The sequence below is a fragment of the Protopterus annectens genome, chromosome 6.part0 (genome assembly GCF_019279795.1).
Source record: "Protopterus annectens isolate FY-2018-M chromosome 6.part0, PAN1.0, whole genome shotgun sequence".
Taxonomy (NCBI): Eukaryota; Metazoa; Chordata; order Ceratodontiformes; family Protopteridae; genus Protopterus; species Protopterus annectens.
The window spans coordinates 833,243,587-833,268,296 of NC_056737.1; the positions used below are offsets into that span (position 1 = coordinate 833,243,587).

Genomic DNA, 24,710 nt, shown 5'->3' on the forward strand with positions numbered 1-24,710 from the left:
ACAGACAGACAATAGTCAGTTAAGTGGCACAGCTCTCTTTCTTCCTTTCTACCAAACATCACTGGGGTTCCCCAAGGATCCATCCTTGGACCCCTTCTGTTCAACATTTTTTTAAATAATCTTCATTTATCCACTAAGAAATCCAAATTAATCCAACATGCTGATGACTCAGCTATTTACTTACTCATCAATTAACCTACCTGACCTGCAACTCATGACCCAAGAATCTTTTTCATCTATTGAACTCTGGTTAAACAACACCTAATTGCTACTTAACCCCAATAAAAGAAAAGACTTTTTTCTCCCTAAAGGGCAAATAGTAAATAAGCCACATTTCCAAATGTGTTCCTTAAATAACACTCTAATTGAAGCAGCCCTTACAAAAAGCTGGTAGGCATAATCACCGATGAATACTTAAAATTCAACCTCCGTATCCAAAGTAACATAAAAAAAAAACCCCGCCAGAAATTAGGCCTGTTCTGCAGACATTCCCCTTTTCTTAACCGATAATCCGGAATCACTCTTGCTAACACGTACCTACTACCTTCCCTACTATATGGCGAAAATCTCCTCACCAATCTCCAGATCTCTAAACTTGAAACTTGCTACAATAAAACTACAAAATTTGTCACATTTTCTCCCACTTCTACTCACTACTGCACCTCTCCCCGGTCATTAGGATGGCTAGAGCTACCACAAGGTCTCTCCTTCATACAGCTCTTAACAGCCCACAACACTGCCTGCCTTGCTCTAACTTCCATTCTGCCTATCTACCTTCCCCCTAGATCTCTAAGATCCAAAGACAAACAACTTCCATCAGTTCATAAACCCAATAAAAATGCTGGAAAATGCTTCTACTCCCATTACAACACCAAAGCTTGGAATGATCTTTCAACAAATATTAGAAATAACTAACTTTCTCTCATTTAAATATGCAATGAAATAATTCTTAAGCAAAGCATGGATCTGTTCCTGCTCTAAGCCCACTTAGTTCTATAGCCCTCTGCCTTGGCTATCTTTTACAACGACCTTTGCACCTCTGGCTACCTCCTCAACAACCTCTGCCCTCACTTATGGTTTCTCTGCATTCTCTCCCTCCTACTTCTGTTTTTATTTATACTTACATGTTGACTATGCCTCTGTTACCCCTCGGACCTCTCCTCTCTTCCCACGTTTGCTACTCTTGTCACACACACGGATTCCCTTTTTCACGCATTCGTCAGCTCATGTGCTTCCCCTTGTGCTGCCTGTGTTCCCTTTTTCCTGCTCAGGTAGTTAATCAGGACTGTAGTGGAGTTCCTACTTTTGCTGCCTTTGTGAATGTCCAGCATGCCCCTTCCAATGCAAATTTTTGACATGTACATTTTATTTGTACAAGAATTACATTGTAAAGTATTATTAATTACCATGTATCTTGGAACTTTTCTCCTGGGCGTCTGCTGAAAATGGGAAACTTGGACCCCAGTCAGACTTTCCCAGTAAACAAATGTCAAACATATAAATATTGTTCTCTGTGAAAGAAGATTCAGCTCAGTTTTTGCAGAAGACACAATCTTGATGATGCAACAAGTTATCAAGTGAAATGGAGGAAAGCTTCTGGACTTGCAATATCGAATTTGACCATCAGTAGAGTTCACCATTACAAGAGTGAGATTTTGAGGAAAGAAATAGTAGTTTCCTTTGTTATTCTCTCCCAAAAGGCTGTGGTGTAACCAGCAACTGAAGAGAAGCTTAGATGTCAGGACACTGACTAATACAACCAGCCTCCATACAGTTTTCTCATTTTCAGAGATAACTGTTATGAGAAGTATGCCTTCACATCTACATGGTAAAATGTTTTATGGTAATGAGTATAAATACATTGTGTTTTACGTAAACTGAGTTTGTGAAATTCAGAGTGAATTAACATACACACCCTTCAGTACTCAAACCTATTGGTTTGCTGCTGATGAGTACTATTACAGTATTACTTCAAGATTTAAGAACATGATGTTTGCAGACATTTCTTTAATTTTTTTATTGTTCTGTCATATGAATATACTACTTTGAAATTCAATGAATAAAAATGTTAGAACGCATACAATGCATTGCAAGAATGGTCCTACACTATGAGACTTCAATAAAAATGTTTTCAAAACAGATATTTGTGCACATGAAAACTGAGAAACTACTACTTCTGCATTATATGGGGGTTTTATTAAGAGGTACCAACCAAAAACTGTATTGTCTATGCATGCAAATGTAACTAGCTAAACATATCAGTATCAGTTTTTAAACTGTACTTATTTGGGGTATTAGAAAACAGTACTAGGTATGTTTTATAGCTCTTTCAATGCAATAAACATGGTATAATACTATTTAAACCAGAGTACAATAAAGTTAGTTTTTAAGGGTATATTTACATATGAAATAATATACATCGAAGGGGTAAAATTCTGTTCTACAGAAACCTAACCCCCAACACAGTTACAGAACTTCATGAATTTAGCCATGTTTTACTTTAGACAAAGCTATATATGGTATGTTATACTGTGATGGGTATGAGAACCCGATCAAATTTTAAAGAGGGCATTTGAAGCCTTGTAGCTTGATAGACATAATAAAATCATAGTTATCATCTGGCTGGCAACAGAGATAGCATACAGCAAGGTCTATATAAAATGATATTCTTCATTATGGCAATGCTTTATGTAAACTAAGGTGTTAGATCATTAGAGGCACTGCATCACTGTATATATTTTAGCTCACTATAAAACCTAGTAGAATTAGGTCATTCGTATGTTTTACTTTAGTGTATATTCCTTCAGTTTGCTGCTTGTTAACAGAGTGCGTTTATCATCTTGATGACTCCATGAACATCCGTTCCTTTCACTCTTAACATATCATGCATAGATGCTCAGCTGTCTTACAAAGTTAAATTCCCAGGTTTAGTCATATCAAAGACTTCTCATTTTACTTCTAATGGATGACTGCTAAAAAGAAGGCCCAGCAGTACACACTTCATGTGCCATTGTTCTTCCCCTGAAATATAATGTGAAGTAGAAAACTATATTCACACAGACTCAAGATCGTAGAATATTTGGTATATTCCATATAATACTTAATTGCTCAATATATTTTTCATTACTTGATATGATGAAACATATCAGCGCAAAGAAAAAAAATGCTATTTGGTTTAAAGCTCAGTTTTATAAGACAATAAAAGTTATTTCCAACAACTGATTACCATCTAGAAACATGATGGCTTTTGTACATGTGTGCTCTGATCACGCAGGCACAGAAAAAGAAACGTTTTGCAAAATCTTACCATAACCATAGATGTCCTTCTCTTCCATGTTGCAGTATGCTACATGTGGGTTTACCCTTCTTCCTCTCCAGTTCTACTGGCCAGGTTTCCAAAGATTTTCAGTCCCTCTAAGTGCATCGGACATCTGATGTGGCAGCAGGAGCGTGGGCCATGAAAGTGACATCTGTGCGCACCAGCCCTCAGAACGTATTAAAAGCCAGTCCTGTAAGGGCATAGCCTGTCCCATATCACCCCGGAGAGCAAGTGCAGCCATACAAGTGGACAAGGTGGGTGGGAAGGAATACTGCAACATGGAAGAGAAGGACATCTATGGTTATGGTAAGATTTTACACAACTTTTCTATGTCTTTCTATTCCAGTGTTGCAGTATTCTACATGTGGGCGAGTACCAAAGCTCACTAAGGTTTGGGGGGGGGGGGGCCTGGATGAGGTTTCCAGGAATCTGTGCAGGATAGCCCTAGCAAACCATGCCCTAGCCCTGGAGATATAGTCTAATTTGTAGTGTTTGGTAAAGGTGTGCAATGAGGACTAAGTGGCTGCCTCAAGAATGGCATTGGTGTCTAACCCCTTGAAAAATGCTCCAGAAGAGGCCATCTCTCTGGTGGCGTAGGCTTTGACATTGCCCTGTAAGATCTTTCCATGGTGTAGCAGAAGGAAACGGCTGTGGAAATCCAGGCCGAGATGGTCTGTTTGCTCACAGCTTTCCCCAAGGCTCAAGGGTAGGAGACAGATTTCATAAAAGGCTTGGTTTTATGGAGATAAAACCTTAGTTGTCTGCGGACATCTAGGGAATGAAGGACTCCTCTCAGTATCCCTCTGTAGATTAGGGAAGAAGGTAGGCAAGTGGATGGCCTGGTTCAAGGACAGGTCAATCAGTACTTTGGGAGTGAATGACGGGTTAGTCCTGAGAGTAACTCTGTCCAGGTGGAAGATTAGAAAAAGTGGTGTAGCCATCAGGGCTTGCAGTTCTGAGACCTTTCTGGCTGAGGTCAGGGCTACCAGTAAAACAGTTTTCCATGTGCAAAATTTTATGGGAACTTTGTCTGCTGGCTCAAAGGGGGCTAGTGTAAGTTTTTCTAATGTGTAGTTTAGGCCCCAATGGGGAGGGGAGGGTTTCTGGGAGGTCTCAAATGCAGTACCCCTTTTAGGAACAGTTTATCAGGGAGTCTGGATGCCAGTGCAGGCTCCAGAGGAAGACAGGCAGAGATAGCAGACAAATGTGCTTTCACAGATGAGTATGACAGCCCTGTTTGCTAAGTTCACAAAGGTAAGACAGGATTATAGGGATATCGCTTTCTAACGGGTCCAACTGTCTTTTGTGACCATGTAGATAGAGGATTTCCTTGTGTTAGGTTTCCTGGCCTCCTGCAAGACTGTGAACATGTCCTCATTGTATAGGTGTCTGAATGAGATCAGAATCTTATCAGCCACAGGGTGAGGTGCAAGGATTTCCACTGTGGGTGTATCTGAGTCCCCTTGTTCTGTGTGATCAGGTCCACTGAAGGGGGTAACTTGTGGTGACTGCCCTTGGACAGGTGAAGAAGAAGAGGGAGCCCAGTGCTGTCTTGGCCAGTAGGGGTCACCAACAAGATTTTGCGAGAGTCCTGCTGAATTCGCAGCAGTACCCTTTGTATCAGTGGGAAAGTACAGTTTTGTACCTACCATAAATGTAGATGTTCGAGTGCTAATACAGCTGCAGTCATAACAGATGGGTTCTCCTGCCATCAGGCGGGTCCTCGGTCGGCCGAATTCCAAAGTCTAGGTCCGGCGTCGGTTGTCGTCAGTGCGACAGGGGTATAAAGGAACCAGCCGACGCCATTTTCTTCAGTTTTTCTTGCCCCAGATGTCAGGTGCCCCCAGAAGGAAGGCAATACATAAATTTGTATAATAAAGCAATGCAATATAATCAAAATACAGTAGTTGCAAGCAAATACACCATAAATGAATACCCCAATCAGGTTGTATGAGGATGTGTTAGCCTATAGGCCTGTCCCAAGAGGGGAAGGAGGGAGGGAAACCTGGACTGCAGCTGTATTAGCACTCGAACATCTACATTTATGGTAGGTACAAAACTGTACTATGTTCATCGTGCATACAGCTGCAGTCATAACAGATGGGTAGAGTCCCAAAGCTAAGAAAGGGGTGGTAGGCACTAGGTGGAACTAGGGGGAGCCAGGATGCCCTGCAAGACTGCAATGGCAAAGCCTGCTCTAGTTTTGGAGTATAATGGTAGGTGGTAGTGCTTGGAGAAGGTCTGCACAGAACTCCAAGTGGCTGCTTCCAAAATATCTTTGGTAGGAACTCCTCTGAGGAAAGCTGCAGAGGTAGCTGTGGCCCTTGTGGAGTGAGATCTGATGCCTGTAGGTACAGTTTTGCCATGAAAAGAATAGCAAAAGCGTATGCAGTGGGCTATCCATTTTGAGATTGTCTGTTTGGAAATTGGCTTTCCTTGAGCTCCTACAGCATAGGATACAAAGAGCTGTTCTGATTTTCTGAAAGGCTTTGTTCTGTCCAAATAATAATGCAGTTGTCTGTGGATGTCCAAGGAATGTAGTAATCTCTCTCCTTTGTTTTGAGGATTAGGATAAAACGTTGGTAAGTGTATGGCTTGATTCAAAGCTACCCTGGATACCACTTTAGGCATAAAGAACGGGTTGGTTCGTAAGGAAACTCTGTCCTGATGGAAGATGATAAAAGGCTGCACAGCCATGAGAGCTTGTAGTTCTGAAACTCTACGAGCTGAGGTAATAGCCAGAAGGAAAGCTGTTTTCCAGGACAAATATTGCAAATCTGATGAGGCAGCTGGCTCAAAGGGAGGCAAGGTCAGTTTTCCAGAATGAAATTGAGATCCCAAGCAGGTATTGGTTGTTTCCTTGGGGGTCTTAGATTCTTAGCCCCTCTGAGGAACTGTCTTAAGAGAGGGTGAGAGAATAAGGGTGGATCAGTGTTGTATTCTGCAGAAATGTCTGAGGCATGGATTTTGATGGAGGAGAATGAAAGTCCACTGCTTAGCAGCTCAGCTAGATACTGTAGTATTTGAGGTAAATTCAGTTTTCCAGGATCCTGGCCCTTTTTCTCATTCCAGACACAAAACCGTTTCCATTTTGCTGAGTAAGCTTTTCTAGTTGACGGCCTTCTGGCCTCCAAAATGACATCCTGCACCTCCTTGGAGAGTAGGGTCTGTTGTGATGCTAAGGAATCTTCCATGCGGCTAGATTGAGTGTTTTTAGCTGGCTGTGAAGAGTTTTGAAGCTGTGCTGAGTCAGGAGAAGAGGCATTAGAGGCAGGGTCCATGGTGGGGAATGAGTCAGGCTCCTCAGGAGTGGGTACCAGTGTTGTCTTGGCCAGTCTGGAGCAATGAGAATCATCTTTGGTCTGTCTGCTCTGGTTTTCAATAGAACTTTGAGCAGCAGAGGAAGAGGTGGGAAGGCATAAACTGTCATTGATGTCCAACTGAAAGAGAGAGCGTCCACTCTCCAGGCCTTTGGATGGAAAATCCTTGAGCAGAATTTTGTCAATTGGTGATTTTTGTGGGAGGCAAAGAGATCTATGTCTGGCCTTCTCCATGCTTGGATTATTTCTGTAAAAACTTTTGGATGCAACTTCCATTCGTGTGGGTCTGTCATATTTCTGCTTAGGTTGTCTGCCAGCGTGTTTTCCTTGCCTGGCAAGTACTGTGCTTGTAGTTCGAGTTGTAAGTCCATGGCCATGTTCCAAAGTGACATGGCCAGTCTGCATAGGGGGTATGAATGTGTTCCTCCCTGTTTGTTTATGTACCACATAACTCTGGTGTTGTCCGTTCTTATCAATAGTTGACCTGGTTGCAGAAGGTCCTTGAAAGCTATAATAACATTTATTACTGCTAGCATTTCCTTTTGATTGATGTGAAGGTGCTTTTCTTTTTGGGACCATTTGCCCTGAATGCACCGATCTGTCATGTGCGCCCCAGGCGTAGTCCGAGGCGTCTGTTGTGATGACTTGATTTGCTTGAGGCTTGCTGAATGGAAGACCTGTGTTTGTTTGGCATGCTTGAGCCCACCACAGAAATTCCTTTTGTAGACATGGAATTAGTGGTATTATTGTTTCCAAACTGTGGCTGTGTTGAGACCATAGGTTTTTCAGGTACCATTGAAGTTTCCTCATATGCAGCTTTGCACATGGGATTAGTAAGATACAAGATGCCATGAATCCCAGAGCCTGCAGGATTTTCCTTGTAGTCAGCCTGGTACAATTTGCTAGTGCTCTGAAGTATTGAGTTAGTTGCCCCTGCTTCTCTGGCGTGAGGTAGGCCATCTGGGTGTTTGTGTCCAAGTTGGCACCCAGGAAAATTATCTTCCGAGAGGGTATTAGCCTTGATTTCTTTTTGTTGACTGTGTATCCCAGAGTTTTCAACAACATTATTACATAAGCCAGATGTTTCAGAAGAATGTGCTTGCTGTCCGCTTGGATCAGGCAGTCGTCCAAATAGGGGTATATTTGTATCCCTTGAAGTCTGCAGTAGGCAATTACTGATGCCAGGCATTTCGTGAATACTCTGGGCGCAGTAGATAAGCCAAAGGGCAATGCAGAGAATTGATAATGGGTTGAACCTGCAAGAAATCTGAGGTATCTTCTGCAATTTTGTCTGATTGGGACATGCAGGTATGCCTCCTTGAGGTCCAATGTTAGCAGCCAAGACTCCTTGCCCAGCATGGGAAGAAGCTGCTGTAGAGTGAGCATCTTGAATTTTGGTACGAGTAGAAATGTGTTTAGGATGGATAGGTCCAAAATAGGTCTCCAATCTTTTCCCTTCCTTGGTACCAGGAATAGTCTGGAATAAAAACCTTGACCTTGTTCGTGCGTAGGTACCTCTTGAATAGCTTTCATGTCCATGAGATCTGTAATTTGCCTTTGTGCCTCTGTCCTTTGATTGTGTGGCAGGTTTGGCATGCCTCTCATTTTTGGAAGGGTGTGGAAATGGAATCTGTAGCCTCTGTTTATAATGTCCTGGATCCATTTGTCTTTTGTGACAATATGCCAATTTTTTGAAAATAATGCCAGCTTTCCTCCTAAGGGGGCTGCCATTTGAGTCTTGCTTGGCATGCAAAGGGGAAAGTCATTGGGCTTGCTTTCTGAATGATTGCGAGTTATCCTCACCACCTCTTTGTGTAGGAGCTTGCCATTGTCTGCCTCTAAACGATCCTTGGGATTGTCCTCTGCCCCTCGGGCGCCTGTATCTGCCTCTTTGGGGTCTGTCCGTGGCTGGAAAGGACCGATTTTTGGAAGGCCAATTTCTACTGAAACGTGGGGGTTGTAACTGTAGAAAATCTTTCACAGTTTGCATTGATTTAGCCTTTTCCTCCATTTTCCTTAATACCTCCTCAGCATTAGCACCATATAATACGTCCTTTTGTAGAGGGGCATCTAGTAATTTAGCTTTGACATGATCAGGCAAGGTTTGTTCCTTGAGCCAGGCATGTCTACGTATGACTGATCCTGTAACAGCAGCTCTACATGAGGCCTCTAGAGCATCAAAACCACATTGTAAGGTATGCTTACCCACTTGTTCTGCACTATGCATCAAATCCTGCAACTCCTTCAAGTCTGGTTGTTCAGGTTGTGACATTTTACTTTTCAATTGTGATAACAAAAACTGTTGGTATTTTAGCATATGGAACTGACAGTTTAAGGCCCTCATGGTTAAGGTAGCCGAGGTATATACCTTTTTTCCCCACCTTTCTAAGGATCTGGAGTCTCTCTCGGAAGGTAATGGATTTTTAGCAGTGGAGGCCTTAATTCCCTTGGGGCCTTGTGAGATGGTTTCTGGGTCAGCAGCATGGCTTTTGTATAGAAATTGGTGTGAGTCAGGAACCCTGTAGTACCTGTCAGGCTTGACTGGGGCTGAAGGCAGAGAGTCCGGGTTAAGGCAGGCCTCCGAGTAAACATCATCTAGGATGTCCAAGACAGGAGGTATAGCCAGAGGCCTGTGCTGAGGTAGCAAGAGAAATTCCCTAAGCCTCTTCTTGGAATCTGAATAATCTTGGCCTTCCCAGTGGAAGTGTTCCCTTAAGGTATGCAAAGTTTCCCCAAATGAGTAATCCTCTGGGGGGGATGCAGAAGGAATGGACTCCTCCGCATCAGAGTCTTCAAAAGGGGAGTAAGAATGTTCCTGATCATCAGAGTGCTCTGAAATAATGGAGCCCTGATCAGAGGACGGGGATTCTTCCTCCACTCTGGGCCTTTGTCCGGTGGGGTTGAGAACCCCTGATAAGAGTAATTAAATCCTCAGCCATTTTAAGCATCTGTTTTTTAGGCATGGGGCCTGGAGATGGGCCCTGTGTAGCTTGTCTCTTAGAATGCATGGCTGCTTTAGACTTAGTGAAAGCCTTGATGGAGAAAGAAGAGGAAGGTCTGAAGACACCTTGAGTGGAGGTAGACCTGTCCACATTTTGAGGTTCAATGCCAAGAGTGGCTTCGGTATCTGTCGTCGGGGTGTGGGCCGAGGAGCCTCCAACCTCGGGTACAGGAGACACCGCCAATGAAGTGTCGTCTGTAGTCAGGGGCTGCGTAGGCATCTCGCTGAGAACCGGACCATGTGTAGTCGGCTTTGGCGTGGTGTCGGTAAAGGCCGCGGACCTCGTGTGTCGGTCCTTATCTTTGCGTTTTTTAGACAGAACTGGAGTCGGAGTATCCGACGACATAATATAGTTAAAAGTTTTTCCAAAATAATGCTGGGCGAACTCCGCCCGACGCTTAATGGTGCGTTTGTTGAATGTAGCACAAAAGCGACAGACCGAGACATCGTGGTTTGGGCCTAAACAAGGTATACAGAGGGAATGGAAATCCTTATGCGGTATTTGCTTCCCACATGAAATACAATTATTAACTTTGTCTGACATCGGTCTGAGGCAAGAAAAGTTTCCCCAATGGGGTACTTAGCTTTCAAGAAGACTTCGGTTTCAAAATTTTCGTAATTTCAGGAGCTGGCCGACCGGCACTTGCAAATTGCTTCTGCTTCGGGCACCGCGCGGCAAGAAAGACTGAAGAAAATGGCGTCGGCTGGTTCCTTTATACCCCTGTCGCACTGACGTCAGGGAAGAAGCGACGACAACCGACACCGGACCTAGACTTTGGAATTTGGCCGACCGAGGACCCGCCTGACGGCAGGAGAACCCATCTGTTATGACTGCAGCTGTATGCACGATGAACATGGAGAGAAATGCATACAGGAATTTCCCCTTCCAGCTCATGGAGAAGGCATCTGTTGTTAATGCCTTGGGGTCTGGTGTCCTGGTACAGTAGCCAGGAAGCTGCCTGTTTATGGAGGAGGCGAACAGGTCTATTTCTGGAATACCCCACTTGTGGACCATGGTCAGGAAAACATCCCTTTGCAGCATCCATTCGTGGTTGCTTGAGGTGGCTCTGCTTAGGTAATCTGCCTGGCTGTTGTGCAGGGATGGGATGTAGGATGCCTGGAAGGTGATTACCTGTGAGGTAGCCAGTTCCCACACCTGCAGAGCTAGTCTCTATAGAAAGTAGGATTTGGTCCCTCCCTGCTTTTGAGATACCACAGGACTGTTGTGTTGTCTGTGAATATCTTTAGGGGGCCCTGCTCTAGGTATGGCTGGAAGGACTGTAGAGCCAGAAGGCTGGCACTAATTTCTCTCATGTTTATGTAGTTTTGTCTGGGTGTGTTTGTCCCACAAACCTTGTACCTTCTTGTCCCCAGAGCTGCTGCCCAACCCATGTCTGAGGCATCTGTGTACATGGTTTGGGATGGACAGGGTGGGTGCAGAGGCAGACCTGGGTTTTGGACTACTTGGGCTACCCATCACCTCAGTTCCTGATGTACGCAGGGGAGCAATGGGATCATGAACTCCAGTGGGTGGGAGTGTTGGGTCCATACCAACCAGAGGTACCACTGAAGTTTTCTCATGTGCATCCTTGCCAGGGACAACATGGGGATGGTAGCTACCATGTAGCCTAGAAATTTGAGGAACTGCCTTGCAGTCAGTTCTGTTGACTGTATAGCAGCATCGAGGTGGTTCTGAAGGGATACCACCTTTTTTGCAGGCAAAAAAGCCTTCATGAGGTCTGTTCTGATTCTGCAACCCAGGAAGAAAATATCCTGTGTAGGGTTGAGGTGGGACTTTGGGAAATTGATCAAGAACCCTAGAGGCTGGAGGATATCCAGAAGGTCCTAGGAATGGCTTAAAAGAGTTTCCCTGTCTTTTGCTTGGATGAGCAGATCATCTAGGTAAGGGAATATCTGTATTCCCTTTTCCCTGCAGTAAGCAATGACTGGAGTCAGGCATTTTGTGAATATCCTGGGTGCAGTAGAAAGCCCAAGGACAAGGCACAGAACTGAAAGCGATATGCCCCCCCCCCCCAGGAACTGTAGGTATTTCCTGAAGGTGGGCTTTATAGGTATGTGAAGGTAAGCATCCTTTATGTCCAGGGTTACCATGAGCCCTTGTGGAAGGATGAGTGGAAAGAGAGTAGGTAGGGACAGCATCCTGAAAGTAGGGACCTTTAGGAAAGTGTTGAGGCGAGAGAGGTCTAGAATTGGCCTCCATGGACCTTCCTTTCTGGGTACCAAAAAGATTCTGGAATAGAATCCTTTTCTTTTGGCTTGTGCCGGAACTGGCTCTATGGTGACATGAAGGAGTAGGGTTTGTAGCACCTGATGAAGGAGGGGTAGTTGACTGGGTGGGGGATGTGGGATGCCCATTCTTGATGGGGGCATGATCCAGGACATGAAGTAGCCGTCCTGCAGGATGGACAGGACCCATTTGTCTGTGGTAATGAATGACCAACCAGGGAAACAGTGAGAGAGACGGGTAGAACAGGGGGTGGCTGGTGGGGTGAGGGTTGAAATTTTGGGTGGTAGTCAGTCACTACCTGCCACATCAGGAAAGGGAGGCCTTTGGCCTGAAGACTGAGATGGCCTTGACTGACGAGGCTGTCTTCTTGGGGGTCTTCTAGATCAAGGAGTCGCAGGCCTGGATGATTTCCTGATAAACTGGGGCTTGGATGGGTAGTTCCTCTGGAACTTGGGAACAGGTGACACCAGGATATGTTTCAAGTCCTGTAATTCTTTACCTTTCTGTTGTAAAGATTTGAAAAGGTCAGCCACTTTTTCACCAAAAAGTGCTGAGTGGTCCAAAGGTGCGTCTAGGAGTTTGGCCCTGAAATCCTCTGGAAGAGACTGCAGTCGTAGCCATGAGTATCTCCTTAATACTGAAGTTGATGCAGCTGACCTGGCTGAGGTTTTAGCTGCATCACAGCCACATCTCAGGGAGTGCCTATTCACTTGAGAGATGAGAGCCATAAGGGAAGACAGGGAGGCTTTAGCAGCACAGTCAGGGATGTCTTCCAACTCTTTAGAGGCTTTGTCCATGAGGGATAAGGAGTATTTCGTCATGTGTGTTTGGTAGTTTGTGGCTCTAAATGAGAGGGTGGCCGAAGTATAAATTTTCTTTCCCAACCTCTCCATGATTTTGCTGTCTTTATCAGCTGGGAGGATAGTAGTGGTAGGCAGCAGCTTGGAGGCCCAGTCTGTAGAGATGGAAATAGTGACTGGGTCAAGCAGGGGGTCATTTAAGGAGAAATTTCTCCATCTCAAGGACCTTATACAACCTGTCTGCTCTCCGGGGAGCAGGAGGTTGGGAGTCCGGGCTAGTGGAGGCTAAGGCAAAAGCATCCAGAAAAGCAGGTTGGATGGGAGGAATAGCAGAAGGACTGGGAGTGTCCATTTAGATAAGGTCATAAAACCTTTCTGAACAGCAGACATATCCAAGGACTGCCACTTAAAGCGGTCTTTCATTTTATTAATAGTTTCCCCAAAGGTAAGATCCTCTAAAGGGAAGTCAGGTTCAACAGAGCCCTCCTCAGGAGAACTACATCCTAAGGGGGATGAGATCTGGGAGGAGTAGGAAAGAGAATCCTCAGAGGAATCACACAAACCCTCTTCCTTGAGCTGCTCTACCCTCCTTTCCTGTGTAGGAGGTCTGGAACTAAGGAAGAGAGGAGCAGTGGCAGAGGATTCTGCTGAAAGCCTAAGGGCCATAAAGGCATTGAAAAAGCTCTGGCTGAAGGCCTGCCAATCTGGCATGCTTTCAGAAGTAGGGGTAAGATGTCTAGTCTTTTCTTTTGTTTTTCAAAGGCCTAGCTGGAATCTGGCTTGGAATAGGCCTAGGGTGACTGATGAGAAGAGTGGAGGCGCATCTGGTGAACTCTGTCCAAAAGCTGGTTCCTCCCCAGTGTCTAGAGAAGGTGCTGGTAAATCCTCTGCGGACATGTCATCCACTCTAGATTTTGCAGTTTCCTCAGGAGGTACCCGCTTTATCTGTATCGGCAGATGCTGGATCCTCAGTCAAGCTGACATTGGCTACAGACTGAGGTATGGCAGACAGAGGCACAGTGGAAGATGTAGGGTGTGAGGACTTGGACTTCTTCCTAGGTGGTTCGGATGGGGCGTCTGGCACAGCTTCCATTCCTAGTCTTGTTTCAAGCTTTGATTTTCTAAGTAAAGGTTTAAGGCTTATAAATGGCGGCGTAAGGTTTTCGGGACAAACGAACGGCAAATGACTCAGTTTTTGTGGTCGTGTTCCCTGCCTAGACAAAAGAGACACTGGTCATGCGTATCTTTGTGGGAAAGCTGCTGACCGCACTTGCCCTTACCAGATAATAAACAAGTAGGACTGAAAGAATCCCCAATGGGGTACTTAACCGAGTTTTTTTCAATCTGATGTCCATGAGAAGCAGGAGCATCTGGTATATGACTGCCGGCTAAAAAGTTCTGAGGACTGGTGCATGCAGACGTCACTTTTATGGCCCATGCTCCTGCTGCCATGTCAGATGTCTGATGCACGTAGAGGGACTGAAAATCTTTGGAAACCTGGCCGGTAGAACTGGAGAATAATAAGAGGAAAACAACGTGTAGAATACTGCAACAGTGGAATAGAAGGACATCTAAAATTATTATTCATCAATTACAAAATACACAGGGCACCTGTTTACACTTTTATGTAATAAAAACAATTTACTTTTTAATCAATTTATCTGATGTTTGTTCCTACTGTTGACCTTTTAATGTATTTCGTTCTGAGCATTTCTTGGCCCATAATGTTGCTAATGCTTCTATGGTCACTAGTTCCCGATTTATACTTCTTACCCAGTTTTCTCTGTTTTCCTTTCAATTCTTCCATCGATTGTTTTGTGCAACAGCACATCTAAGTACTTAAACAACACTAATGCAAAAATATCAAGTTTTTAAGTGTTTGATGTGTCTACACTATGGTACAAATGTGAAATGAAGACATACCAAACAACCAGGATATTTATATTTAATTAAAATGTTAAAAGCAAAGCAATCGCACAGCAATCTCAAAACAACATATTTGTGAAGCAGCAGCCATCAAAACATGGAAATACATTCCTACAGTCTTAAATGCAAGTTTCAGAAAAAGGCAGCAGTAATGGAAAAACAGCACAAAGCAGACACCAAAGACACAAGTCAACTGGAGTGAATTTATTAGAAGTCAGAAAGACAAATGCACAATTCACTGGACAATCATTAATTTAGCAGAGAAAAGATGAATTTTAGGTATTCTACACAAAAACAAGGCAACTGTAATATTTAGACCAGTAGAAGATTATTAATATTTCTGCTGAATACAGATATAAACCAAGCTAAAGCTTGTTAAACACAGTATCAAGCAATTTGCTAAGCATGCCTTATGTCTACCTTTGTTAGTCTGTGGTTACCATCATATCACTGGGTGCACACCTTGCAATAAAGAGAGTTGTTTTTCACAGAAAGAGGAATTAGTTCAATTTTTGCTTGTTTTTCATCAGAATGACACAGTAATTAACTGCAGCAAATAAATATTCAATATTATGAATAAATATGTGGCACAGGTACAATTGTAGAGAAAAAAGTCAATTGTAAAAGGACACCAGCACCAGAATAAAAGTCAGTGTACAGGAAAAGTGCAGCTCTGGCAAGAACCGTTAGGGATTGCTAAAACACAACAGTCAATGCTGGAGAAAGAGGTTAAAGCTTGAAGATGGTGTGCGCCCTTCATGCAGGAAACAGTATTAGAATCACAAAAGGCATCTAGGCCTGCTAGACAGAAATGGAGAGAGAAAAACCCAATGAAACTGTTGCATAAAAATAGTCAATGGCTTAACTTTTGAATATATACTGATAAACAGTACTTCTAGGTTGCATGCACACATTTATTCTTAGCATTTTTTTAATCAATGAAGCTGTGTTTGTGACATTCCACGTGATGATGACTCCTAATCAAAACAATGCAATTTTATACATGTTTTAAACTACCTGTTTTATCACACTTTTTTTAAAAAGAGTGCCACTATTAAAACTGATGACAAGTCCCTTTTCCTTGCATATTAGATATGCATGTACTGCTGCTAAATTAACACAACAGACAAGGAGTGCACATGGCTTTCGTGGATTACAAAATTACAGGCAAAAATTAATGCAAAGCCAGCCAGCCCAGTGGTACAGATTCATTTGCACTTGGGATGCAGGCTACCCAAATTAGAGGAAAAACTTGGGATTTCCACGGCCAGCCAAGGATGGGACAGCAGAAGCATAAAAAGAAGTTATGCACTTATCATACCATTCCATCTGTGTTGTCCATTTTTATTCTTCCTCAACATATGGGTCCAGATCCAATCCTCGGATCCAACTCGGTCGCTACTATAGTATGGGGCCACCAAAAAGCTGTGAAGCTCCTCCCTACCTGTAAAGCACCAACCCCTAACATACCACAGATCTTGTTTGCTGGTTGACAAAGTAAGAAATATTACTATAATACTCCTGACAGAAGAAGCAATTATCTGGAGCTCAACATATGGCCTAGTTGTGTCCTGAAAATCTCTCATTTTCCCAGAAGTCCATAATGAAAAGGGATGGGGGTTGGTAGACAAGGAGTTGCATAAGAATGAAAATGGACAGCACAGGATGGAACGTTAGAGTAAGTACATAACTTTATCTGATGCTGTCAATTTTCATTCCATCCTCAACATATGGGACAGAGCCTCCACCTACTTAAATTCACAAGTGGACTCTAAGGAAGGACATTCCTGAGTACTGCTGAGCCAAAGGCTGCTCTTCCCCTCACAACCAGATCTAATTTGTAATGAGTAACAAAGGTATGAAGATTGTCTCAAGTTGCAAATAGATAAACCTAATTTGATGTAGATAAATGATATGCAATCTGTTAGCCATCTGTTTAAAGTTAACTTTATAACTGATTTTCCCAATATGGCATCTGCAAAGGATACAAACAATTGGTCTTTCCAAATTCTTTTGTTCTGTGTCTGTAGAAACCTAATTGCCTGTGTACATCTAATAAATTTAACATATATTCACCTTAGTTTGCAAATTTAGGAAAGAAAACTGGCAGATTAATGGACTGGTTAATACTGGATTCTCTCATCACTTTAGGAAGGAAAGAAGCATTGGTATGAAATATAACTCTATCCTTATGAAAAATCAGGTAGGGAGGTTTACAGGACAATGCTTGAAGCTCTGAAATTCTTCTAGCAGAGGTAATGGCCACTAAAAAGATAGGTTCCAAATTAGGAATTTAAGATCACATTCAGCTGCTGGTTCAAAGGGAGAGTGAATTAAGGCATGCAGCACCAGATTTAAATCCCACAGTGGAGAAGGATCTTTATATGGAGGTCTCAGAAGGAGGGTGCCTTTCAAAAAGGCTTTACAGAGCTTAGATGATGCCAAGGAAGAATTATGAAATGCACAATGAAAATTATGAAATGCACAATGAAAATTAGAGATTACTGTGAACTGAACTGTAATTGTTGAGGAGCTAGCTCCCTCATTTAAGACTGCTGCCAAAATTCAAGAACACTTTGTACAGGAGCTGAGAAGGGGTCAATGCATTTCTGCTATGCCCAAAAAGCATACCTTTTCCATTTACATCTGTAAAGTTTTCTTGTAGATGCCTTATGGGAAGATAAAAGTAGGTGACGGACAGGGGAGGACAACATTGGTTGTCTTGCTATTAATGAACTTGAAGAAACCATGCTGTTAGCTTTAGGTTTGAGATATCTGGGTGAATCATGTCTGTCAGGTGAGACATGAGGTCTGGAATTGGATCCAGAATCCAAGGTGAGTATAGCAGATGAGGCCAAAGGAAGGGGAACCAAATCTGTTGAGCCTAGTAAGGTGAAATAAGGATGACTCTGCTCTTCAATCTGGGAGCTTTCTGCAGAAATCTGGGGATTAAGGGAGTCAGGGGATAAGCTAAGAGGAGACCAACTGTGTAGTACAGCATCCCTCGGTGATTCCCCCCAGAAGAAGGAATCGAGGCAAAAAAAAACTGCTGCACTTGTTTAGGGGAGAGGCAAAAATATCGCAGCAAGGCTGGCCCCATCAATGGGAAATAATTTCTGTCACTTTCATGTTGAGACACAACTCGTGCAGTAGTAGAATGGACCTGCTCAATTTGTCTGCTATCACATTGGACTTCCCCGAAATGTGCACTGCTATCAGAAAGTAGTTGAATGATAATACTCACTACCATACTCTGAGGGCTTCTCGACACAAGGGATAAGACCCAGTTCCTCCTTGTTTACTGATGTACCAAACTATTGACATACTGTCCGTTTGAATCCAACTGTCCTGAAAAGGAGAGAGTCTTGGAAAGTCTGCAATGCTAAGAGCACTGCTCTCATTTCCAGGACATTGATATGTATTTTTGGCTCTTTGGGGGACCAAGTGCCTTGAACTATCTTTCCCAGAAAGTGCACCCCCACCCAATATGGGATGCGTCCGTGGTCACCATGGCCTTGGGTTGAAGCAAAATCATAGGATGGCCTTGTAGAACCTGCTCTGATGGAATCCACCACCAAAGGTATTCTTGCATGTCTGAGTGATTCTTACTTGGTCTAACATTCAAAGATAAAGAATCGACCATTGTGTTGCTAGCATCCACTGAAAAATGTTCATAAGAAACCTTGCTAGGGGAACTAAAATTATGGCAGCAGACACTGACCCCAAGGCTTGAAGACTCAACCGGGCTGAAATTTTGTTACTGTGAACTACTTTCCTGACCTGGAATCTGATAATCTGCACTCTTGTTAGAGGAAGAGAAGCTGTCACTGATATTGTGTTGAACATTGCCCCTATGAATGCCAATGTTTGAGTTGGTTGTAACTGAGCTTTGTTGAAATTTATGGACATATCCACATGAGAACAAGTCTGGAGTACATAATCTCTTGCTCTTACTAGTAGAAGCCTGGTCAGGGCGGTAATGAGCCATTCATTTAGGTAAGGAAACGCATGGAATCCTTGCAGTCTCAAGTGCGCTGTTACCACTGCCATGCACTTGGTAAAAACCCTGGGGGTGTGGTGAGGCCACATAGTGACTGGTTCCCAGCCGGAAGTGTAAATACCTTCTGGAATGTCTGTTCATTTTTATGTGATAGTACACATCCTGAAGGTCTACTGAGCACAGCCAGTCGTCCTCGGTTAAAAAAGGCAGAAGGGACTAATTGTGAACATCTGAAACTTTGTGCGTTGAACTGACTTGTTCAAGTCAATGAGATCCAAAATTGGTCTCCAGGACCCTGTTTTCTTTGGCACTAAAAGGAACCTCGAGTAAGTTTCAGATTCTATCTGGTCTGGTGGGTCCTCTTGGATGACTTTTTTCTAACAGCTTTTGTACTTCTAGTGGATCCGACTGGATGGAACACTGGGAATTTTACATATAGGTGGAGGAGGTAGGGAAAAGGTAATTATATAACCTCCAGCAATAATTCTCTGCACCCACACATCTTTTATTATCTCTAGCCAGGCTCTCTGGTGCAGGGATAGTTGACCATCTATTGCCTCTAGAGGGGGGACAATCAGTCCTCCTTTCATGAGCACTGATGGGATCTATCTGAGAAAGAATCCCCGGACCCTGGGTTCTCCAGGTCTCTTCTGCCGCATGGGCATCTTTGTCCATTTGAGTTTCCCCCTCTGCCCCTGGGGAACTATCTCCATGTGGATCTTGGAAAGGACCCTGGGACTTCCTGAGCCACATCTTTCAACCGCCTCACTGACTCCAACAAAAGGATCTTTGAGGGGTCAAAAAACATATGTCCACTGCAGAAAGGGTCTTTCCATCTTTCTCATATTTGAAGAGTGCGTCCTTCACTTTTAGGCCAAACAGCTGCTGTCAAAAGGTGCACTGACTAATGAAGACTTGAAGGGCTCTGCAAAATTACACAAGCTCATCCAAGCATACCTCCTGATGGAAATGCCTGAAATACCACCCCCCACCCCCGCCCATGAGGTGCCTTCAGATGCATGCAAGATAAGCCTTATGGACAAATATGAACTAGACTGAAGGGTAGCAAACTGTGAAGCCACAGAAGATTGAGCCCTCAGCAGTAGTGGTCTCAGCATGGAATTTTGAATGTTCCTTGATCAAGTCACTTTGCAGTCTCGTAAGTGTGCCAAATATTTCAGTGATGAAAGGGCAAAGGTCACTGAAGCATACATATGCTTCCCAAATCTGTCCAACAGCCTACACTCCCTGCTAGGGGGATGGACAAAGGAACTATCCTCAGCAAGTTCCTTCTTAGTGGCTGCCGTCATGAACATGGCATTTACGGGCAACCTCTTACTCTAGAATTCCTTACCTGCCTCTTGAGCCAGAATCTGATTTCTTCAGAATTAACTCAACTCAGTTAGATTCCTTCCACGCCCACCTAGACATCAAGTAAATGAGCTCATCAGTAGGTGGAGTAACCCAGGAGGTACACGAGCCAGCTCCAAAGGTCTCCAGGAATATTGACTCCTCTGGTGAAGGATAACTGGAGGACCAACCACCACACTGTTTAAGGATCTCAAGAACGTCTCCAAATGAGACATCTTCAGGAAGTAATCGTGGGGACTCCTCCCCTTCATCGAAATTTGTATCGTCGGTGACTTACTCCTGAGGGGAGTCCAACTGCCTCCTTTTTAACTTCCTCTGTGGGATGCTCCTGTGAAGTATCAGAAGAGACACTGAAACCCTGTTGGGTGATCTGGAGACTTTTGGCTGGCTGTCCATGTGGCACAGAATGATGTAGCTCAAGGTGCAGAGACATCTGGGCTCTGGTAGGAATACCCAAAAGGGTAGGATTCGTTTGCTCTGCCGGAACAGAGAAAATCTTCTTCACCACCTCAAAGGCAGAATGGTAAGGGGAAAAGGAAGATAACAGAGCCGAGAACCCGGGCTTCTGGCCCACTGAATCCCTCCTCCCCACAGGTAATCTGCCTGAGGTAGAAGTCGTAGTTGAGCTGGCCAGTGCCAAAGTTCCAAGGGGTAGAGATGGCTCCAAATACTTCAGAGTCAACTCCCAACACCTCAGACTCAACAGTACCGCTTCGACTCTGTGAATCATCCAGCTCCAAAGACATCGGAGTCGGTGCACTCAGATATCTTTGGATCTGAACCAGACAGACCTGGAAAACTCAGATCCAGGGGCTCTGAAATGATGGGTTGGATCAGAGAAAGAGTTATCGGTGCAGTGACAGGACAGACTTCCAGACCTGTGGGGGTAGGAGTTGGGATAACTTCCATCTGAATTTGCACCATAAGAAATTTCCTCATCATCCTGTCCACATCAGCTGCAGTTAAGACTTCTGGAAGACCAAGAGGATCCCAACGATGGGAATTTTAAATTTTGGAACTCCAGAAATAGAGATGGAACTCTAAACGGTTCTAGGTCTACAGTAGGAGAGTACCTAGTCCTAGGTAAAGATGTCAGATCCAAGTTGCTCAGAGCCATAGAAGGGGCTGTCGGACACAGCACAGTAATTGAGAAAGTCTTCAGATCTGACTTTTGCTTTTTCTTGATAGGCTCCAAAAAAGGAGGAGGAGTTGACAATCCTGACAATCTGGGAGATTTTAACACAGTTTAATTCTGGATTTGGGGGATTGAGCTCCAGAAATCACCTCTTAAAAGGGTGTTGGAAGCAACCCCTTCAGAATGAGTTTATTTTTATGGTCAGCAATAGCATGAGAATTAAAATTTCTGGCATATGCTGCAATCAACTTTCAGCTGATGAGGTCCTAAACAATACATGCAAAGGGCATGCAGATCCAATAAAGGCACTTGTGTCCATATTTATCACATTTCTGAACCCCGAAGGGCCTTTTTCTGACACAAACTTTTTTTTTTTTAATTTATGAAAGTTACTAATACTAACAACGGTAATAAGATTACACAGAACATGTATAGCTTACACAAAAGGGTGAAAAACACCAACTATGGTAATGAGAATTACAACTAGTGTAATAGAAGAAGGGAGGAAACATATAAGATTTATAAAAACGATTTAAAGAAACTTATCTAAACATCCTGAGAGCTGAAACGGTGGCCATGTCTTATTCACCAAGTGGCAAACTTGAGATCTGAGGTAAGTTAGGGATTGGTGCATTATGGGTAAGGAGGAGCTCGAGAGCTTTTTGGTGGCCATGACCTATAGTAATAACAGAGTTGGATCCAAGGATCAGATCCAGACCCATATGTTGAGGATAGAATGCAAATTGACATCAGATGCAAGACTTTTGGAAGTGTACACCAGCTTTTGTAAGAGTACCCCCACCACCACCATATACACACACACACACACACACAAACACACACACACAATGCAGATTTCTGGACAGTGCACATTTCCTCTACTGCAAAACGAACAAAAAGTTCTAAACTAACAGGCTTAAGCAAAGAAAATAAAGGACAAACCAAACTTTCTAAAAGAAATCACTTAAAATATATAACTATAAGCTAAGATACGTACTTCAAGTTTTTAAAAACATTTATATTTTAATACAGCTCAGTGCACAAAATTATTTTTAAAGCCTACAGCATAGTGTAACACGATACATGCCTCGATACAACCAAGGGACAGTAGTAATGGGGTCAAGAACCAGCAGAATCCAGTGAAGCTGCTTGTGAGTATGTGTGTGTCAAAAGGCTGTGAGCATCACTGCCAATCACTCTTAATCCTGCTAATAAAGTTGGGGGAACTCTCCTCCTGCCATGATGGATGAAAGGGGATTATATTGTGTCTGAGTGGCTTACTGCTGTGCTTCTCTCACCAGTGATTGTACTGTATTGGAATGACCTAATCCAAGAAGCTGTTGAAGGACCTTAAGAAGATAAGACTTGGTTGCTGCTGTGTTATCTGTTACTTCACTGAGACTGAAGGACAAGGGAGTAAAACAACTTGCTGGCAAGCAAAGCTAAAATAGCTCTTTCAAATGCCTACCCATTACCTACCCTACTTTATGATTCTCAAATTCTTACCAATCTACAGGCCACACGTACGATTAAACTTGAATCCACTTACAACAAGGTAGCTAAATTTGCTGCTAAGATGCCATATTCATCTCATCTCACTCTCAGGAAATTGAACTGGTTAGAATTCCCCCATAACCGCTTACTTTCTCAGCTCCAGAAAATTCATTCTATTCTATATCAGTCCACTTTTTGCCAAAGCATCACCTCTTATCTCCCACTACACCCTGCAAGAACACTTGGAGCTTTGAACAACATCTCCTGTTCATTCATAAATCCAAGATTAACTCTGGCAAAAACCTTTATTGCTATCTGCCTGCTAAGAACTGGAATAAATTACCACTAAATATCAGTCTCCTTAGATCCAAACTCCAATTCAGAAAGGCAGTAAAAGATCACTTTAGCAAAAACAAACTGTCAGTGCTATCTCCCCTCTGATGGACTTACCTCTCTTGGCTATGCTCTCTACACCCTTTATTTCTTCTTCCATGTAAGTCTACCTTTTTCAAAACACTATCTTTTTTGCAATTTATCTTTCATTCCATTGTGCCTCTATACTCTTAGTATTCTTATTACTACTCTACCTCTTCTTCTTACATAAACTGGAGTTTATTCTGTTCTGGTATTGGACTTGTTATCAGTCAAATAATTATGCTTTTGAGATCCTTATTACTTATTTGTTATTACACTCAACAATCTTGTATGCCTAATAATTGTAATCATAAGTATTCTTGCACAATGCATTTTACTTTCACGTGCTACAATGCTGTTTTGAATTGCCATGCATGCTTTTCCTGCTTTGTTATTCTATGTATGTTTCTTGTCTTACTAATCTGTACACTAAGTTTACTTTATTGTAAGTATTTACTGTGGAGCTTTTCTCACCGGGTCTCCACTGAAAAAGGGCTCTGTTCTAGCTGGACTAACCCGGTCAACAAATGTCAAATAAATAAATAAACTTCTAACTCCTCTGACAGGAAAGGGAAATACGGGGACAAATCCTCTAATAAAGCCTGGCTGCATCTCCCTATCACCATTTGGGATATATAAATGGCTTCTCGTGACATTACTTCGCTCATCTTCAGCAGTAGGTCTGGTGCCAGTAAGGTATAAACATCTTTTTGTGGAAACATGCAAGTCCATTTAGTGCAATACATTCACAACTTCTATGTAGCCTCAAGATAGCATACAGAATTTGTAGAAAACATTTAAAATTACACATTTTGAATCTCTTTATAAAAACTACAAGAACTAACAATAGGACCATATTAATATGAAGTAGATCAATAATGTCACAGGTTCTCTAAAAAATACTTTTCTAGGTTCTCAAACAGTTTTATGTCCTGTGGTTGTGCTTTACGTGACTTGGGAAATTATGTCCATGTCTTAAGTGATAATTTAATAAATGTGTTAAAAGAGACTCTGGGAAAAGTACAGTTTTGTACCTACCATAAATGTAGATGTTCGAAGATCCACATTGCTGCAGTCCTTACACTTGGGTAGTCCGCTGTCCTCGGTCGGCCCGAATATCAAAGTATTAGGCTGACGTCGGTCAAGGCGCTTAAGACTGACATCAGGACGTCAGGGTACAAATGCGCATGACCGACGTCATATCCTCAGTCTTTTCTTGCCCCAGATGTCAGAAGACCCAAAAAGAAAGGTCAAAACCAAAAGACAGCAAAAAACAACCAACCACCCTTGCACTAATCATATGTACAATATATACAATATCCACAATATTTACAACCCAAACCACACAACCGCCTCTAACTACAGAGGGGAAGGAGGGAGGGTAAATTGGACTGCAGCAATGTGGATCTTCGAACATTCGTCATCTCACATTGCTGCAGTCCTTACACTTGGGTAGAATCCCAAAGCAGAGGTAAGGGAGGATGGCAAAACTATAAAGCAGTAGGAGCTGCCAAAATGCCCTGTAAAATTGCAGTGGCAAAACCAGCCCTAGATTTAGAGTAAAGTGGAAGGTGGTAATGCTTAGAGAAAGTATGCACTGAACTCCAAGTAGCTGCCTCCAAAATATCTTTAGTTGCCACCCCTTAAAAAGCTGTAGAAGTGGCAGTAGCCCTAGTGGAATG

At 43.1% G+C, this 24,710-nt stretch overlaps 1 protein-coding gene across 6 annotated transcripts in view; it reads right to left on the reverse strand.

Moving 5' to 3' along the window:
* Positions 1 to 24,710, reverse strand: part of KLC1 (kinesin light chain 1) — a 1,225,216-nt gene that overhangs the window by 297,070 nt on the left and 903,436 nt on the right. For 2 of the 6 annotated variants that reach the window (XM_044074511.1, XM_044074513.1), the window contains exon 14: positions 14,804 to 15,412. The exons of 3 other annotated variants lie outside the window; for them this stretch is intronic. In XM_044074511.1, the coding sequence (XP_043930446.1) occupies positions 15,407 to 15,412 (6 nt within the window). In that variant the 3' untranslated portion in view covers positions 14,804 to 15,406. Of the gene's footprint in view, positions 1 to 14,803; positions 15,416 to 24,710 lie in introns of those variants that run through there. One more of the 6 variants, XM_044074512.1, reaches the window with a different exon arrangement.